This window comes from Euprymna scolopes, chromosome 36, assembly GCF_053919585.1.
Source record: "Euprymna scolopes isolate OS-2025 chromosome 36, ASM5391958v1, whole genome shotgun sequence".
Classification (NCBI taxonomy): Eukaryota; Metazoa; Mollusca; class Cephalopoda; order Sepiida; family Sepiolidae; genus Euprymna; species Euprymna scolopes.
In genome coordinates, this window is record NC_136517.1 from 53,070,280 (window position 1) to 53,086,574 (window position 16,295).

The window sequence follows — 16,295 nt, forward strand, 5'->3', positions numbered from 1 at the left end:
AGATTATATAGTATTATGCAGTAGAGATTATATAAAATTATGTAGTGGAGATTATATAGTATTATGTAGTGGAGATTATATAGTATTATGTAGTGGAGATTATATAGAATTATGTAGTGGAGATTATATAGTATTATGTAGTAGAGATTATATAGTATTATGTAGTAGAGATTATATAGTATTATGTAGTAGAGACTATATAGTATTATGTAGTGGTTATTATATAGAATTATGTAGTGGAGATTATATAGTATTATGTAGTAGAAATTATATAGTATTATGTAGTGGAGATTATATAGAATTTTGTAGTGGAGATTATATAGTATTATGTAGTGGAGATTATTTAGTATTTTGTAGCAGAGATTATATAGTATTATGTAGTGGAGATTATATAGTATTATGTAGCAGAGATTAAATAGTATTATGTAGTAGACATTATATAGAATTATGTAGCAGATATTATATAGAATTCTGTAGTGGAGATTATATAGTATTATGTAGTGGAGAATATATAGTATTATGTAGTGGAGATTATTTAGTATTATGTAGCAGAGATTATATAGTATTATGTAGTGGAGATTATATAGTATTATGTAGCAGAGATTATATAGTATTATGTAATAGAGATTATATAGTACTATGTAGCAGAGATTATATAGTATTATGTAGTGGAGATTATATAGTATTATGTAGCAGAGATTATATAGTATTATGTAGCAGAGATTATATAGTATTATGTAGTAGAGATTATATAAAATTATGTAGTGGAGATTATATATTATTATATAGTGGAGATTATATAGTATTATGTAGTGGAGATTATATAGTATTATGTAGTAGGGATTATATAGTATTATGTACTAGAGATTATATAGTATTATGTAGTAGAGATTATATAGTATTATGTAGCAGAGATTATATAGTATTATGTAGCAGAAATTATATAGTATTATGTAGTAGAGATTATATAATATTATGTAGTAGGGATTATATAGTATTATGTAGTGGAGATTCTATGGTATTATTTAGTGGAGATCATGTAGTATTATGTAGTGGAGATTATATAGTATTATGTAGTAGAGATTATATAGGTTTATGTAGTAGAGATGATATAGTATTATGTCGTAGAGATTATATAATATTATGTTGCAGAGATTATATAGTATTATTTAGTGGAGATTATATAGTATTATGTATTGGAGATTATATAGTATTATGTAGTGGAGATCATATAGTATTATGTAGTAAAGGTTATATAGTATTATGTAGTGGAGATTATATAGTATTATGTAGTGGAGATTATATAGTGTTATGTAGTGGAGATTATATAGTATTATGTAGTAGAGATTATATAGTATTATGTAGTGGTTATTATATAGTATTATGTAGTAGAGATTATATAGTATTATGTAGTGGAGATTATATAGAATTATGTAGTTGCGATTATATAGTATTATGCAGTAGAGATTATATAGAATTATGTAGTGGAGATTATATAGTATTATGTAGTGGAGATTATATAGTACTATGTAGTGGAGATTATATAGTATTATGTAGTAGAGATTATATAGTATTATGTATTAAACTCATATAGTATTATGTAGTGGAGATGATGTAGTATTATGTAGTGGAGATTATTTAGTATTATGTAGTGGAGATTTTATAGTCTGTGTAGTATAGTATTATGTAGTAAAGATTATATAGTATTGTGTAGTAGAGATTATATAATATTTTATAGTAAAGATTATATAGTATTATGTATTGGTGATTATATAGTATTTTGTAGGGCAGATTATATAGTATTTTTAGGGGAGATTATATAGTATTATGTAGTGGAGATTATATAGTATTATGTAGTGGAGATTATATAGTATAATGTAGTAAAAATTATATATTATTATGTAGTAGAGATTTTATAGTATTATGTAGTGGAGATTATATAGTATTATGTAGTGAAGATTGTATAGTATTATGTAGTAGAGATTATATAGTATTATGTAGTGGACATTATATAGTATTATGTAGTGGAGATTATATAGTATTATGTAGTGGAGATTATATAGTATTATGTAGTAGAGATAAAATAGTATTATGTAGTTGAGATTATATAATATTATGTAGTGGAGATTATATAGTATTATGTAGTGGAGATTATATAGTATTATGTAGTAGAGATTATATAGTATTATGTAGTGGAGATTATATAGTATTATGTAGTGGAGAGTATATAGTATTTTGTAGTGGAGATTATATAGTATTATGTAGTAGAGATTATATAGTATTATGTAGTAAAGCTTATATAGTATTATGTAGTGGAGATTATATAGTATTATGTAGTGGAGACTATTTAGTATTATGTAGTGGAGATTTTATAGTATTATGTAGTAGAGATTATATAGTATTATGTAGTGGAAATTATATAGTATTATGTAGCAAGGATTATATAGTATTATGTAATAGAGATTATATAGTATTATGTAGTTGAGATTATATAGTATAATGTAGTAAAGATTATATAGTATTATGTAGTGGAGATTATATAGGATTATGTAGTAGAGATTATATAGCATAATGTAGTAAATATTATATAGTATTATGTAGTGGAGATTATATAGTATTATGTAGTAGAGATTATATAGCATTATGTAGTGGAGATTATATAGTATTATGTAGGGGAGATTATATAGTATTGTGTAGTGGAGATTATATAGTATTATGTAGTAAAGATTATATAGTATTGTGTAGTAGAGATTATATAGTGTTTTATAGTAGAGATTATATAGTATTATGTAGTGGAGATTATATAGTATTATGTAGTGGAGATCATATAGTATTATGTAGTGCAGATTATATAGTATTTTGTAGGGGAGATTATATAGTATTATGTAGTGGAGATTATATAGTATTATGTAGTGGAGATTATATAGTATTATATAGTGGTTATTATATAGTATTATTTAGTGGAGATTATATAATATTATGTAGGGGAGATTATATAGTATTATGTAGTGGAGCTTATATTGTATTATGTAGTAGAGATTATATAGTATTATGTAGTGGAGATTATATAATATTATGTAGGGGAGATTATATAGTATTATGTAGTGGAGATTATATAGTATTATGTAGCAGAGATTATATAGTATTATGTAGCAGAGATTATATAGTATTATGTAGTAAAGCTTATATAGTATTATGTAGTGGAGATTATGTAATATTATGTAGTAGAGATTATATAGTATTATGTAGTGGAGATTATATAGTATTATGTAGTGGAGATTATATAATATTATGTAGTAGAGATTATATAGTATTATGTAGTGGAGATTATGTAGTATTATGTAGTGGAGTTTATATAGTATTATGTAGTAAAGATGACATATATTCAATGTAGCCACCTTCAGCCTAAATCATCGCCTCTATACGGACCCTAAACTGGGAGCATGGCATCTTCAAAAGCGACGGCAGGCGCTTGGCGAATACTCGGCAAATGGTATCGATCAGGTTGGCTGTGGTGTTGTGGAGGTCCTGTTGGTGATGTTCTCGATTTATGACCGAACGAAGTAGTCCAGCGGGTTCGGGTGGAGGGAGGCCAGTGAGAGAAGGATACAAAGTCGTAGCATACCATCTGAAACCAAGCCTGTGTATCTTTGGACTTGTGGCTCGGTGCTAAGTCCTGCTGTCACACCCATGGTCTGCTACCGGCCATCTGATTGCACCAGGACATCACCACACTCTTCAGCATATCCAGGTACACTTTGCTGTTGACTTTCATGATAACTTCGAAGATATGTGGTGGCATGCTGTGGCTCTCATTTGAAACCACACCAAAGATTATAACCATGGCCGAAAACTTCATTGAGCTGTGCCTTCAAGTGTTAAACCGTCCAGATTTGCATTGTGAGGATGCTGGCAATGGTCCTGTGTTACTTTCAGACATCATAGAAGACCCTTATCGCTCTTGAGATTTGAACACAATTGGCCAACTAGTAGATGGTCTGCAACAAAAAGAAAACTGGTTTTCAGCACTTTTCAATGGCGACAATTTTATCGTTCCACCCTGTATATAACAAATAAATGTTAGCAAAGACAAGATAAGACAAGTAAGTTCTTTAGAATGCCGTACGTACACTGACAAAAATCCATTTTTTTTTATTACAAGCTATTCTGGCATGAAATATAAAGTCCATGCGACCAAGACGAAAGTTGGAAATTTAAAAATTAAAGTGTCGAGAAATATTAAACAATTCAGGTCAGAATTTAGAATGTCGTAAGTACACTGACAAGAATCCCTTTTTTTTTTTTTAAATTACATTTACGAAGGCTGATAGCAATGTAGACCCAACTCTATCCCCTGGTCGACACGATGATTCTATAGATGTGCGAAAAACAGGACTGCCCCAACGTGATCAGGAGAGGATTATTACAATGGCTGCCCAAGATGAAGGTTTGAAGACCTGTGCTTTTAAGAAGATGCATGATCTTAGCAATGACGACAAGTGCAGGTTCTATGATTTCATTGACTAAGCGTTTCGGCACATCCTGGCGGCTTACGTAATCTGTCCAGAATATGCCAATGATAACGTGGCTCCTATTCTGTCTTTTTTTTTTTCTTTCTTTATTGCAGATCATTATTGATTACCACGTTCTGATTTTTATGGGTTTTTTTATGGGTTTTTAGCCGGTTAAAATTGTTTTTAATGGGTCAAAAATGGGTCAAAATTGACAAAAACCGTTAAACATTTTGTACATTCATCATAGTTTATTTTTCATTTTTAATCGTTTTCATATGTGTGTCACGTTGGTACAGTGGTAATGTTACCAGCCTTGAATGCTTCGTATCTGCGGCATGATTCTACCAGAAAGAGGAAATGCCATTTTATAATTAAAGCTTCTTTCGTACCTTTAAAAAAAGACTAACTCAAGACAAAACTCATGGAAGACAGAAAGTCTATTCAATGTGATCTTCGTTCCAAATTACTGACCAGTGGGGAGAGAGAGAGAGAGAGAGAGAGAGAGAGAGAGAGAGAGAGAGAGAGAGAGAGAGAGAGAGAGAGAGAGAGAGATATGACTAATTAATTATTCTTGTTAGCTAGTACCTTTTTCACATCTGGTGCCAGTACATACTTCTCAACGGACTGACTTTTCTACCATCCTCCCTTTTTTATCATGTGACGTCATATCCGTTTCTAATACATTCCCACCGCCTAAGAAGCCCTAAACTAGAGATCATCAACTTGATATTTGCTAAACTCTCAGTGGTTTTCCATTTTCTGTTATGCTCAACTAACTAAATTATATACTAGTGGATGTATCTCCTCACGATCTAACATTGTTTCTGCTGCCTTTACATAGTAATTATAGATTTCACTTACACTGGCTATGAAGTTACTTGGCCTTCGAGACAAGATCAAAGTGTGTACCATTTTATTGTTATCTTTTTTGTTTTTACACGTCAATAAAACATATTTTAAAAACTGGGAGTTAAGTAGGACGTCCCCCAATATGAAAGGGTGAATGCGGTATTATGGCGAAAGAAGATACTAGCTGGGAGAAACTTTTGATTTTGTTTAGTTCTGGAGTGACAAGGATGACCAACGACCCCCAATTTTGAGTTGGCCATGTGCCTAAGTTTTTTGTTCATCGTTGATTTTGACTGTATTTTTAACATGAATAAAAGATTTAATATCTCAAAGTGTAGTATCTGTTCTTCAGATGCTGCACTTCAATTTCTTGTTCTTTGTCAGTGGAGGAGAAATCCTTCACGACTGAGACAATTTTTCTTTTTGTTCCTTTTCTCCACATTAAAAAACGACCCTGGTGTCTAACTCTGTCCTGGGGTGGGGGTGGGGGCATTGTAAATAGGTACAAAGTTAGTGCCCACTTTACAACTGAGATATAATAACGAAGTGGACGTTCATTAAAATGAAAATAAATAATTCCAAGGATTGATTATTTGTATTATTTGGATTCTTCAGATTACTGTTCTCATTTTAAGTGTTATTTTCACTCCGTTTCGATCGATGTAACCGCCGACCTTCTTCAGGTGTATCTTGTCAAACTCGGGAATCTTTCTGTCTAACTGGGGGAATCTGCATGGAATTTCAAACAGAACTCTTTTAAATTACTTAGAATTTCTACATAGTCATGGCTGACAGAACGAGAGCATGCTAGCCCCCCCCCCGTAGATTAAATAAAGAGTTCTGTTTGAAATTCCGTGCTGAGTCACAAGTTTGATTAAAAGATTTCTCGAGTTCAACTTCAACAAGATACACCTGAAAAAGGTCAGAGGTTACAGTGACTGAAATGTTTTGAAAATAACTTTCAAGATGAGAAGAATGATCCGAAGAATCAAAATAGTACAATGTTTTGGAATGTTTTGTTTTACTAATCGTGCTCTTGGTAACATGTTATTTTTTATTTGATAATAAAAAACAACAGCAGCAAAAGTGATCCATTATAGTCGTGGGCGACCCGAAGGCTCCCCTTTTCATTAACTGTTATACTGAGGTATAAGGTAGGGCGCCACTTCATTGCTAGGATTACTCGACTTGCCCTTAATACTCCCCTTATAATGTTGAGTGTTTAGCAAGGGACTATCAAGTACCATTTCTGAAAGTCTTTGGTATGACTCGACTGAGATTTGAAGCCTGGTCTCCCAGTCCATTAGCGAACACTCTTACCATTATGCCAAACGGACCGATAAAATGATATTAAATTTTCATAACAAAAAGTTTATAAGATTGAATAGGAAATAACAGTAATACTTTACACTTTAAACAGAAAATTTGCCGATCTGGAAAACGTGCTTACAATAAATTGTCCTGACAAGTAATAATCTATAATATAAATCTCACCTGTCTGTTTAAATGTATGTATGTATGTATGTATGTATGTATGTATGTATCTCTGCCTAAAACTTTTGACAGAGTCAACAGATTTTCACGAGATCGATATCGTTTTGAAGATTGTCCTTTCGGACGATATATATCGAAAAATTGGCTAAAAACATTTATTTCTTCATCCTCAACCGGGCACTTTTCTACAGGGAGGGGTCGCCAACAATAAAATGCACAAATGCGAAAAAAAAAAAAAAATGTCCCCCCCCAACACTAAAATGCACAAATGCGAAAAAAAAACAAAAACAAATATCCCCAAAAATAAAATGCACAAATGCGAAAAAAAAAAAAAAAAAAATGTCCCCCCAAAAATAAAATGCACAAATGCGAAAAAAAAAAAAATCAATATTTACCAATTAAAAATATTGATGAAAGATATCTTTCTGGTACCGGCGTCGCGCATAACCATGACAACTGGCACTGATGAGCCCTTGCTTTGTTTGTAGCATTCTTCAGATCCTGGATTCGACATTTTGCTTGTGTTGTTCTCGCCCATCTTTGACAGTTCCGTGTAGACCTGCTTATCCATATCGATTTTCTCCGCGTCTGTCAGTTCTTCAAGACATTCCACGTTTTTCCTCCAAATGGCGTCAAAGTCAACGTTGTTCTGCTTTGCTGCAAATGCGATAATTTTCTTGCCTTCTTCCAATCTTCCTTGGGCAAAAAGCCAGCGAAACGATTCTTTAATGTACCTACATTACAAACGAAAACGAGAAAATATTATTAATTCCCTGACAAATGGAGGGTGGGCCTGTAAATTCACCCTTGTCCGTTCGTCCGTTCGTCTGTCCGCACTTTTCTCAATAACTACGCCTTGACATTTTTAAAAATTTTGCACAAACATTAAACATGATATGAGTAAAAAAAGTAACAGGACGGATTTTCTGAAAAAAACTCCGATGCCCCCCTCCTCCCAGTGTGCCTTTCGGGTTAAAATGGCTAAAATTTACACTTTTGTGCTTATTAAAAAAATTGATGCCTTGGATTTTTATAAAACTTTCCGAAAAGTTGTAACTAACTGATTTCTATATAATTTTATTTGTCTATACTTCACGATGACTCTTGGATGTGTCCCAGGGGCTCTTTTAAGGCTAATAAAAACACTCCATTTTTGGGACCATTTTGCCATATTTGTTCAAAATTTTCTGTGTATGTCTATTTCGCATGGTGCTGAACTCAAATTTAAATATGTTAAGGCCTTGGGGACTTTGGGGGCTAAATGGGGGAAGGGGGCAAATGATGGGCTTAGTCATTTCTTTTTTTTGCATGGTGCAGAACTAAAATTTACATATGTTAATGTCTAAAACTGTACTGCTTGTTCATTTTCATTAGGATTTTACGTCCTCTGAGGACTTTTGGGACTAAATGGGGTGGGGGTGCAATGCTGAATTTAGTCATTTTTTTATACCTCGTTCACTGTGCACCCATGGGGGACCATGCATACTACACTTATTTGTATTTGGATTTTGCGGAATACTGTTTTTATTTGGAGTGTTATTATTACAATGTTTCAGTTGATGTAACCTAAAAACAAAAACAGAACAACCGGACTCGACTGAAACAAAACACTTCTGGAGCTAGATATGGGGGCAATATCAAGATCACAACAAAAATGCTAAATAGCTGAAAAACAAACAAACATCAAAGAACTTTGGAAATTCAAGCTAGGACAGAAACAGAAAATAATGAAGAAACGCTCAAGACAATCACAAAGAAAATGGCAAACTAGAAAAGCACCAAATGGGATACATGCATACTGGGTTAAAAAAAAATCACGATCTGAAGTGGAAGACTAACGCAAAAACTTAGAGGATTTATCCATGAAACAGATGTACCAGAATGGATGATCAAAGAAGAACTACATTAATATAAAATGACACCAAAAAGGGAAAGATCCAGAGCAACTATAGACCAATAATCTGTTTACTAATCATGGACGTGTAAAAAATGTGAGGAGATGCTAGGGGCGCCTAAGCATCTGCCCTTTTCATTCCTGTTTTAAAAATGCCCTTTTCAGAAGAATGTATTATAGGTCTGAACCCCACCGAGGCACCGGTTTGTTTTTCACTTGAGTCCCTGTCCTGAAAAAGTTCTGTACATGTCATTATAGCTAATTCTAACAGAACACTTGACAAATAAATCTACCTTTCCCTCAACAATCGTGGACTGTTTCTAGAGGATCAAAGTATATGATGCAAAGGAAAAGGAGAGACACACGACCTGTTATACATAGATCAAACGATCCTGAAGTCAGTAAAAAGCAGGAAAAAGAACATAGCAACGGCATTGACTAGAAGAAAGCCTCAAGCATGGATAATTGAATGCTTAAAAAGGTATAAAATATCCAAACAAATTTTTAATGTTATTAAGAAAGCAATGGAAATATGGGGACTGGAACTGACAGTTGGTGGACAACACCTGACTGAGATAAGAATACAGAGAGGCATCTTCCAAAGAGACTCTTTATCACCACTACTCTTTATCATAGCCATAATATCACTTAGGGAATGTGATGCGGGATACAAGTTTAAAGACACAGAACAAAGACTAAACCACCTCATGTATATGGACGACTTGAAGCTATTTGCAAAAATCTAAACAAACTGAAAAAGCTGATGAATTACCCAAGTCGTTTAAATTTCAAGTTGAATCACTTAAGTACGACTAAACAAAAATAAAACAAGAACAATAATATTGTATTTTCAAAACGGACCGATTAGAGGAACGCATCAGTTTTTCAGTTGAAAAAAAAAAGAATGGATGGAAAATTATGAAGATTTAAAAGAGAAGAATAGAGAAAATATGATCAGACATTAGTTCGAGCCGGAAGGGTTTCTTACTAATTTGACCCCACGCTATACTTTAAGGAGAGTAGAAAGTATATCTTAGGTTTACTTTCGGCAGTTACATAACTCTCACTTCCCTTATTTTATCCTTTAGTCCTCACATTCCAGAAGCGATGTTTCTGACAAAGAGGGAAGAATTTCTGTTTTCTGGATCAGAATCTATTCCATCTAACACTTATCGTTGCCAAATTTTTGGACTTTGGAGTACTTTTTTTTTAGCCCCTTACATCAAATGACTTCATGCCTTGTTTGAGCGATTTCTATAAAAAAAATGGAATTCGAAATGAAAACGTGTACACTACTAGAGATAAAAAAGGGAAAACTGGAGACATCGGAGGGCATTAAACTGCACATCCAAAAGGAGATGAGCGCAGTTGGTGAACATGATATTTCCAAATATTTGGGTGTTCTAGAAGGAGGCACTATCAAATAGAGAGAGATCAAAAGAGAAAATTTGAAAATAATATACGAGATGAACCAGGAAACTCTTAGTAGAAATAAACACATAAGTAGTAGAAATCCAGTTAAAGAAATAAACATCATATTGATAATTGGATACTCTGAACCATTCATAAACTAGGCAAAAGAAGAACTTAGACATCTTAACCAGAAATAAAGTAGTTAAAAATATATACATATAAAAAGGGCTCCTTCAGTCTTTGACAGACTATGGATACCCATGAAGGGGTGACTGCGCATGACATTTTATTAACGGGAGGTGTGCAATCTCCAATCACACCTGAGTCGACATTGTTGAATACCAGTGGCAAGTGAAATGTATGTACAGGACGACTGGAAACAAATGCCGAGATAAGTGGAGAGCTCATACAGCGCCTAGAATTCCCAAATGATCACTCATCTGGTACTAACCAGGCTCGACATTGCTTAACTTCAGTGATCTGACGATAACCGATGTGTCAACGCGATTATGCCGCACACACACACACACACACACACACACACACACATCTTCTCTATATAAATAATATTCTCTTCTCTTTCTATATAAATAAAATGAAGTAATTTTCCCCTCTGAGTTTGACCTTAATAGGATTACAACTCAAGACATTTCATGCAAATGTAATGTGCACAAACTGCAGCACATTATCTTAGGTGTGCTATAGGCCTATTACCCTTACACTTCCTCGATAACAGTACATTCCTATATTTTTTCTGGTGAGAGTTCACTGCCAGAACCTGTAAGAATCAATGGAAGTGGTCAAATCTTTTCTCTCTATTACATTCATACTCCCTCCGCGACCACTTAACACCGTTTTGGATACGTCCACAGGGGAATTTGGGAGGAAACACCGGTTTGAGTTCTTAGTTGCTTAAAAAAATGGAATGGCATTTTACCGTCGGGTGAAACGCAACTTTCGATTACATCTATTCTATGGGTTACTTATACCATTTTCTTTATTTCTTTTTCTTTTTTCTTCTTTTTTTTCATTTTTAATTTTATTTCCTTGGGGGGGGGGCTGCGATTCGAAGGTTTACTTAAACGAAACGAACTAACCTTGGATTCAAAGTTTTACAACAAACTTTTTAATTTTACAACAAACTATAACAGTCAGCCGCTAGCGTTCTTCAAATGTTCAAATGTTATAACAGTCAGCCGCTAGCGTTCTTCAAATGTTCAAACGATTACTCGATTTATATATTTTATTTACTGTATTTTTCCTTCTACAATGTTTTCAGTGATTTCATACGTGATACTAGGGGGGAAAGCTGACTTCTTATTTTCAGATTAGTTACTCATTCACTATTTATTTCTATACATTGAATTTATGGTAGTTTCATAAGCCCAATTACTATTAAGCTATTGATACGGAACCAGACGACATTCCAAAAAGAAAACAAAACAAAACACATAACAAACCGTTATACTTACACCTAACAATTATACGGTTAAAAAATACTTTTTTTTTTTGCATAAAACAAACCAACAATAAAAAAAAATTATGACTAAAATCTATTATACATTTATTCGTTATACACGGTCAGTTTTCTGGTTTTATTTATTTATTTATTTATTTTTCATTTGTACTTTTTCCTGTTTGTTTGGTTTCTTTGCAGAAAACAAACCAACAAAAAAAATAACAACAAAATAAAATAAAATAAACATAATTGCATTTTACTGGGAGTTTTTTTACTATTTGTATTCATTCCAGTTCATTTTGTTTGTTTGTTTTGTTTTTTTCCTGTACTATGCGGCTGACACCGATGACTGTCGGTTCAGCCCGATTAATGCTTGACGGGAATTCACGAGAATTAGAGTCAAATTAAGCAGGACAACCTTAATTTTATTTTATTTTATTTTTTTCACTTTTTCTTGGGCCCTAAACACCTACAAATGATTTCTTAACAACCTTTCTTACATTCCCCCCCTCCCAGTTTTTGCCATTAATTCTTTCAATTTGACGCGCATACAACACATAAAAATAACATTATACATATTTGGGTCATTTTGCTTACCAGGGGGCGGGGAATACAATTTCATTTCTTCGCCAGTTGGACACTCACAGAACAAATTCAACATAAATCATTACGAGTTTATTTCGTTTACAAAATAAAGTCCGCTGTTTGCATTTACAGAAAATTTACTCCCGTCATATATTAGCTAAACCAGGGGGCATCTATAAATATAAAGCGAAAATATGTATGTATGTGTGTGTGTGTGTTCGCTTCTTCTTGTTTTTGTCTGTGAATGATTTGGCTTGCAGCGCAAAAATAGGTCACACTTCCTAGCACCTGTTCATTTCGTTTCATAAACCTTCATATAATAGCCTTATCAGTTCCTCTCCATCGTGGGACAGATGGTTAGGTGACTGGCTTTTTTCCCCTTTCGTTTCCACCTTCGCGTTAAGGCTTCGGGGTTCAATCCGATCTTCCGACCAAAACTTTTTTCTTTTACACCTCTTTTTAACACACACGCCTCCAAACACCCTGGCAACGCTGGGTACCTCCCACTAGTATATATATATATATATATATATATATATATATATATATATATATATATATATATATATATATATATATAAGTAAAGGTTATTATTTAGCCGAGAGTATTCAAATGTAGGTTAAGTTACATTCCTAATTATATGGCTAGTTAAATATTTAGGAGTCTAAATGGGGTTGGACCGATATGGGACGGGGTCTGGAGGTATAGAAGTTATGAAAGTAAGGGTTAAATCATAATGAGTGAGAAGTCTTAATAGTTTCATTAAGTTTAGATATAAAAGAGGAGTGGGAGTCAAAGATGGTATTTTGAAAGATAATTACCTGGTTTATTACTTTAGTTTGAGCTACTAGATATTTAGAGCCACGTGTATCACACACATATATATATACATATATACATATATATACATATATACATACATATATACATACATATATACATATATACATACATATATATATACATAGTAAGTAGTAAGTTATAAAATATATATATGTATATACGCCATGTATATTTTATAACTTACTACCTAGCTCTACCTATGTATTGAGTACTGTTGAAGTAAATACTTAAAGTTTACGTATAAATTTATACGTTCGTATATTAATTTATGTGATTAAATGCAGTAGTTTTATATATATATATATATATATATATATATATATATATATATATATATACATATCTACATATATATTATTCAGAATAGTGAAATATAGTAAATCTACTGGTGTGCAAATCCAGTGATTATCGGTCTTACAAATTATTATTGGATGTAATATTTTATATAAGACTATGCCAGCTAAATAAATTGGCTCAATATACTAGATAGAGCAAATAAATCATAATTTAGGAATTTAAAATTTGTGACTTGAAAAAGTTAAATTTCAGATATAGAAATTTTATTGTATGCAAGACAAAAAATACAGTATAGTAAAATATATTTCCTTAACACATGAGTTTTCGATGCTTATACATCTCGGAGGAAAATATTAGCAAATATTATAAAAGGTTTGCACCTGATTTGCTAAAGGTAACAAACATAGAAAATTAAATAAAATGTTTTTAAAGTTTTTAAATCATTTTAGCTACATAGAATAAGGGAAATTGGATATTGATGGAGCAAAAAAAAAAAAAAAAAAAAAAGATATGGAACTTCAAATCGAAGGTGTATGCTAAATCCTGTAATGGAAGTTCTTGGTATTCGGCAGGTAAAAAGATCCAACGTCTATTGTAATAAATCCCAGGAAGCTGGTAACAATCCAATACATACATATTTCCACAGTTTTTCTTTATTACTTGGATTGGATATCTGACAAATATTTGATTATATCAATCCAGTAAAAAGTTTTTCCATATATCGGTTTCAAAATTCAGTTCAAGTTTCCAATCAATTTTTGAAAAAAAAACCAAAAGACATCTGTAGACAGGCAAATAAAATAAAATTAAACTAAAAAATGAAAATAATTAAATAAAGGAATTGTTTATCAAACGAAAGCAAAATAGTCTTTAAAAATCAGATGTAGTTTTTGTTATCAAGATTATATGTACATTTCCACTTGTGCTAACTTACAAATATTTTTACCTGCCGAATACCAAGAACTTCCATTACAGGATTTGAAGTGTTTGAGAAATAAGGTTGGTTGTTTTTATTTTATTTTACGGCATATCAACCTTTTTCAGGTTATTTAATGCTGACTCTAGTTATTTTGAGGAAGGATTTTTAATGGAGTATATATATATTTTTTTAAGTCAGATTCTATTTAACCCATAGTTGGGACCCTAACAGGTACTACCACTCCGGGTCAGAGTGGACCTGGGAGCAATGGCAATTAAAGGGTGGCTCCACACTCCCCAAGGCCCGCAAGGTGGGGCCTCACCATCGGATATAGTTTTAGGTCATATCCAGGACCATGAGAAATAAGGGAAAACTTTAATGGAATATTCGAATATCTATGTATCTCAAATAGAGTTCAAGTGTGAGCCCTAGGAGTTTAAGCCCCTTGATTTCTGAGAACTTCGACTGAAGTAAACACACACTCCTATAAATATACCACCGCGTTGTCTTGTTTATTATCGACCTTTCACAGTCACAACAGTTCTATATATGTAAATAATGAAAGAAATTCCAAGGAACATATGTTCAGAAACGCGTTGTTTCTCCGGTTCTAGGCAATTGAATTAAATACTGATCAACATCTTTCATTGCAAACATCTAACACGTGTTTGATCGTATAATGTTATTTCTATACATGTGATAAATTAACACTAATTCTGTGATAGGATCACAAGTAAAATAAACCTGGACCCAATGTTCCCACGTAAATCAGGAAAATTTATGAAGATATGACATCAAACACATATAAAAGTCGTATGGCACAGAAAAACGATCTATCAAGATCGACAGAGAACCAACATGGAGGAACGTACAGCATCCCACAGATGTTCAATCCACTTACTTCATATAATAACATACAGCAGACAAAATGCAAACCAATAAATATGATCAACACCATAAACGAAATTAGACTAGTAAAGGAGTACTACTACAAAAGCAAGATCCACACAAAGCTGCTCTTTTGCACAGAACATGATCACGAATTTATGGCATCGATTTCTCAAACACTCGATATAGATTCAAAATTTAAAAACATCAATCAGTTTAATTTACTTAAAATAAAGTTGAATTTTTAAAAGAGCTAAACTTTGATAAAGTTTGAGAACGGGTAACCACCTTATTCTGTGTTGAACTTCGTAGGAACAGTTTTTCATTTTACTTACCACATTTCAAAAACGCATATAGATGCTGTGGAAGCACATACAGCGGCGAGTACTCTCCAACTATAATCCCTTAACAAGTAGCCGAACACACCGAGTAAAGTGACGCCAATTCCCCAGTTTACGGCAATGAGTCCAGACATTAATGTCCTTCGTTTAGCTGGGAACATTTCACAGGCGAGGGACGTCCCGGAAATAAGACAGGCCTGTAAAGGACAAAAAAGAAGAAGAAAAAAAAAGAAAATTAAAAATTATTTGGATTATTCGAACTACTATTTTCATCTTGAATGTTATTCACGTTTCAGTCAATGTAATCTCCAACGTTCTTTAGGTTTATCTTGTTGAACTCGAGAATTTTTTGTTGAACTCGGAAATCTGCATGGAATTTCAAACGGAATCCTTTATTTAATCTACGCAGAGTAGCATGGTCTAGTTCCGTCAGCCATCCTCATCATTATATGTATGAATCCGAAGATTTTATTGCTGGCTTTGGTTTCTCCAACATTTCTCTAGTCAGAATTCCTTCTAGAAAGACATCAGGTATTTACGAGAGGAACCGCATGAAGGTTGCCAACATCTTAAGTAAAAGTGATTTTTGTGGAACGAACTAGATTCGAACTTGGGACACTTAGGTCATCAGTTCGTGTCGTTAACCATTGAACCACCGTTCTCATCTGCATGTACATTTGATATGCATGTTAATATTTTAGGGTACGTTGGATTATCTCTTACCCTCAATATTTAGAGTTTCTTTCGCATTAGGAATCACTTCGAAATAAAATACTATCTGAATATATTTTTATATAT

At 32.8% G+C, this 16,295-nt stretch overlaps 1 protein-coding gene across 2 annotated transcripts in view; it reads right to left on the bottom strand.

Annotated features, from left to right (window-relative positions):
- The window catches only part of LOC145260483 (organic cation transporter protein-like), a 291,891-nt gene that overhangs the window by 72,115 nt on the left and 203,481 nt on the right, over positions 1-16,295 (bottom strand). For both annotated transcript variants that reach the window (XM_080118592.1, XM_080118593.1), the window contains exons 4-5: positions 15,492-15,694; positions 7,253-7,591 (exon numbers count right to left, since the gene is read on the bottom strand). In XM_080118592.1, the coding sequence (XP_079974718.1) occupies positions 7,253-7,591; positions 15,492-15,694 (542 nt within the window). The remainder of the gene's footprint in view (positions 1-7,252; positions 7,592-15,491; positions 15,695-16,295) is intronic.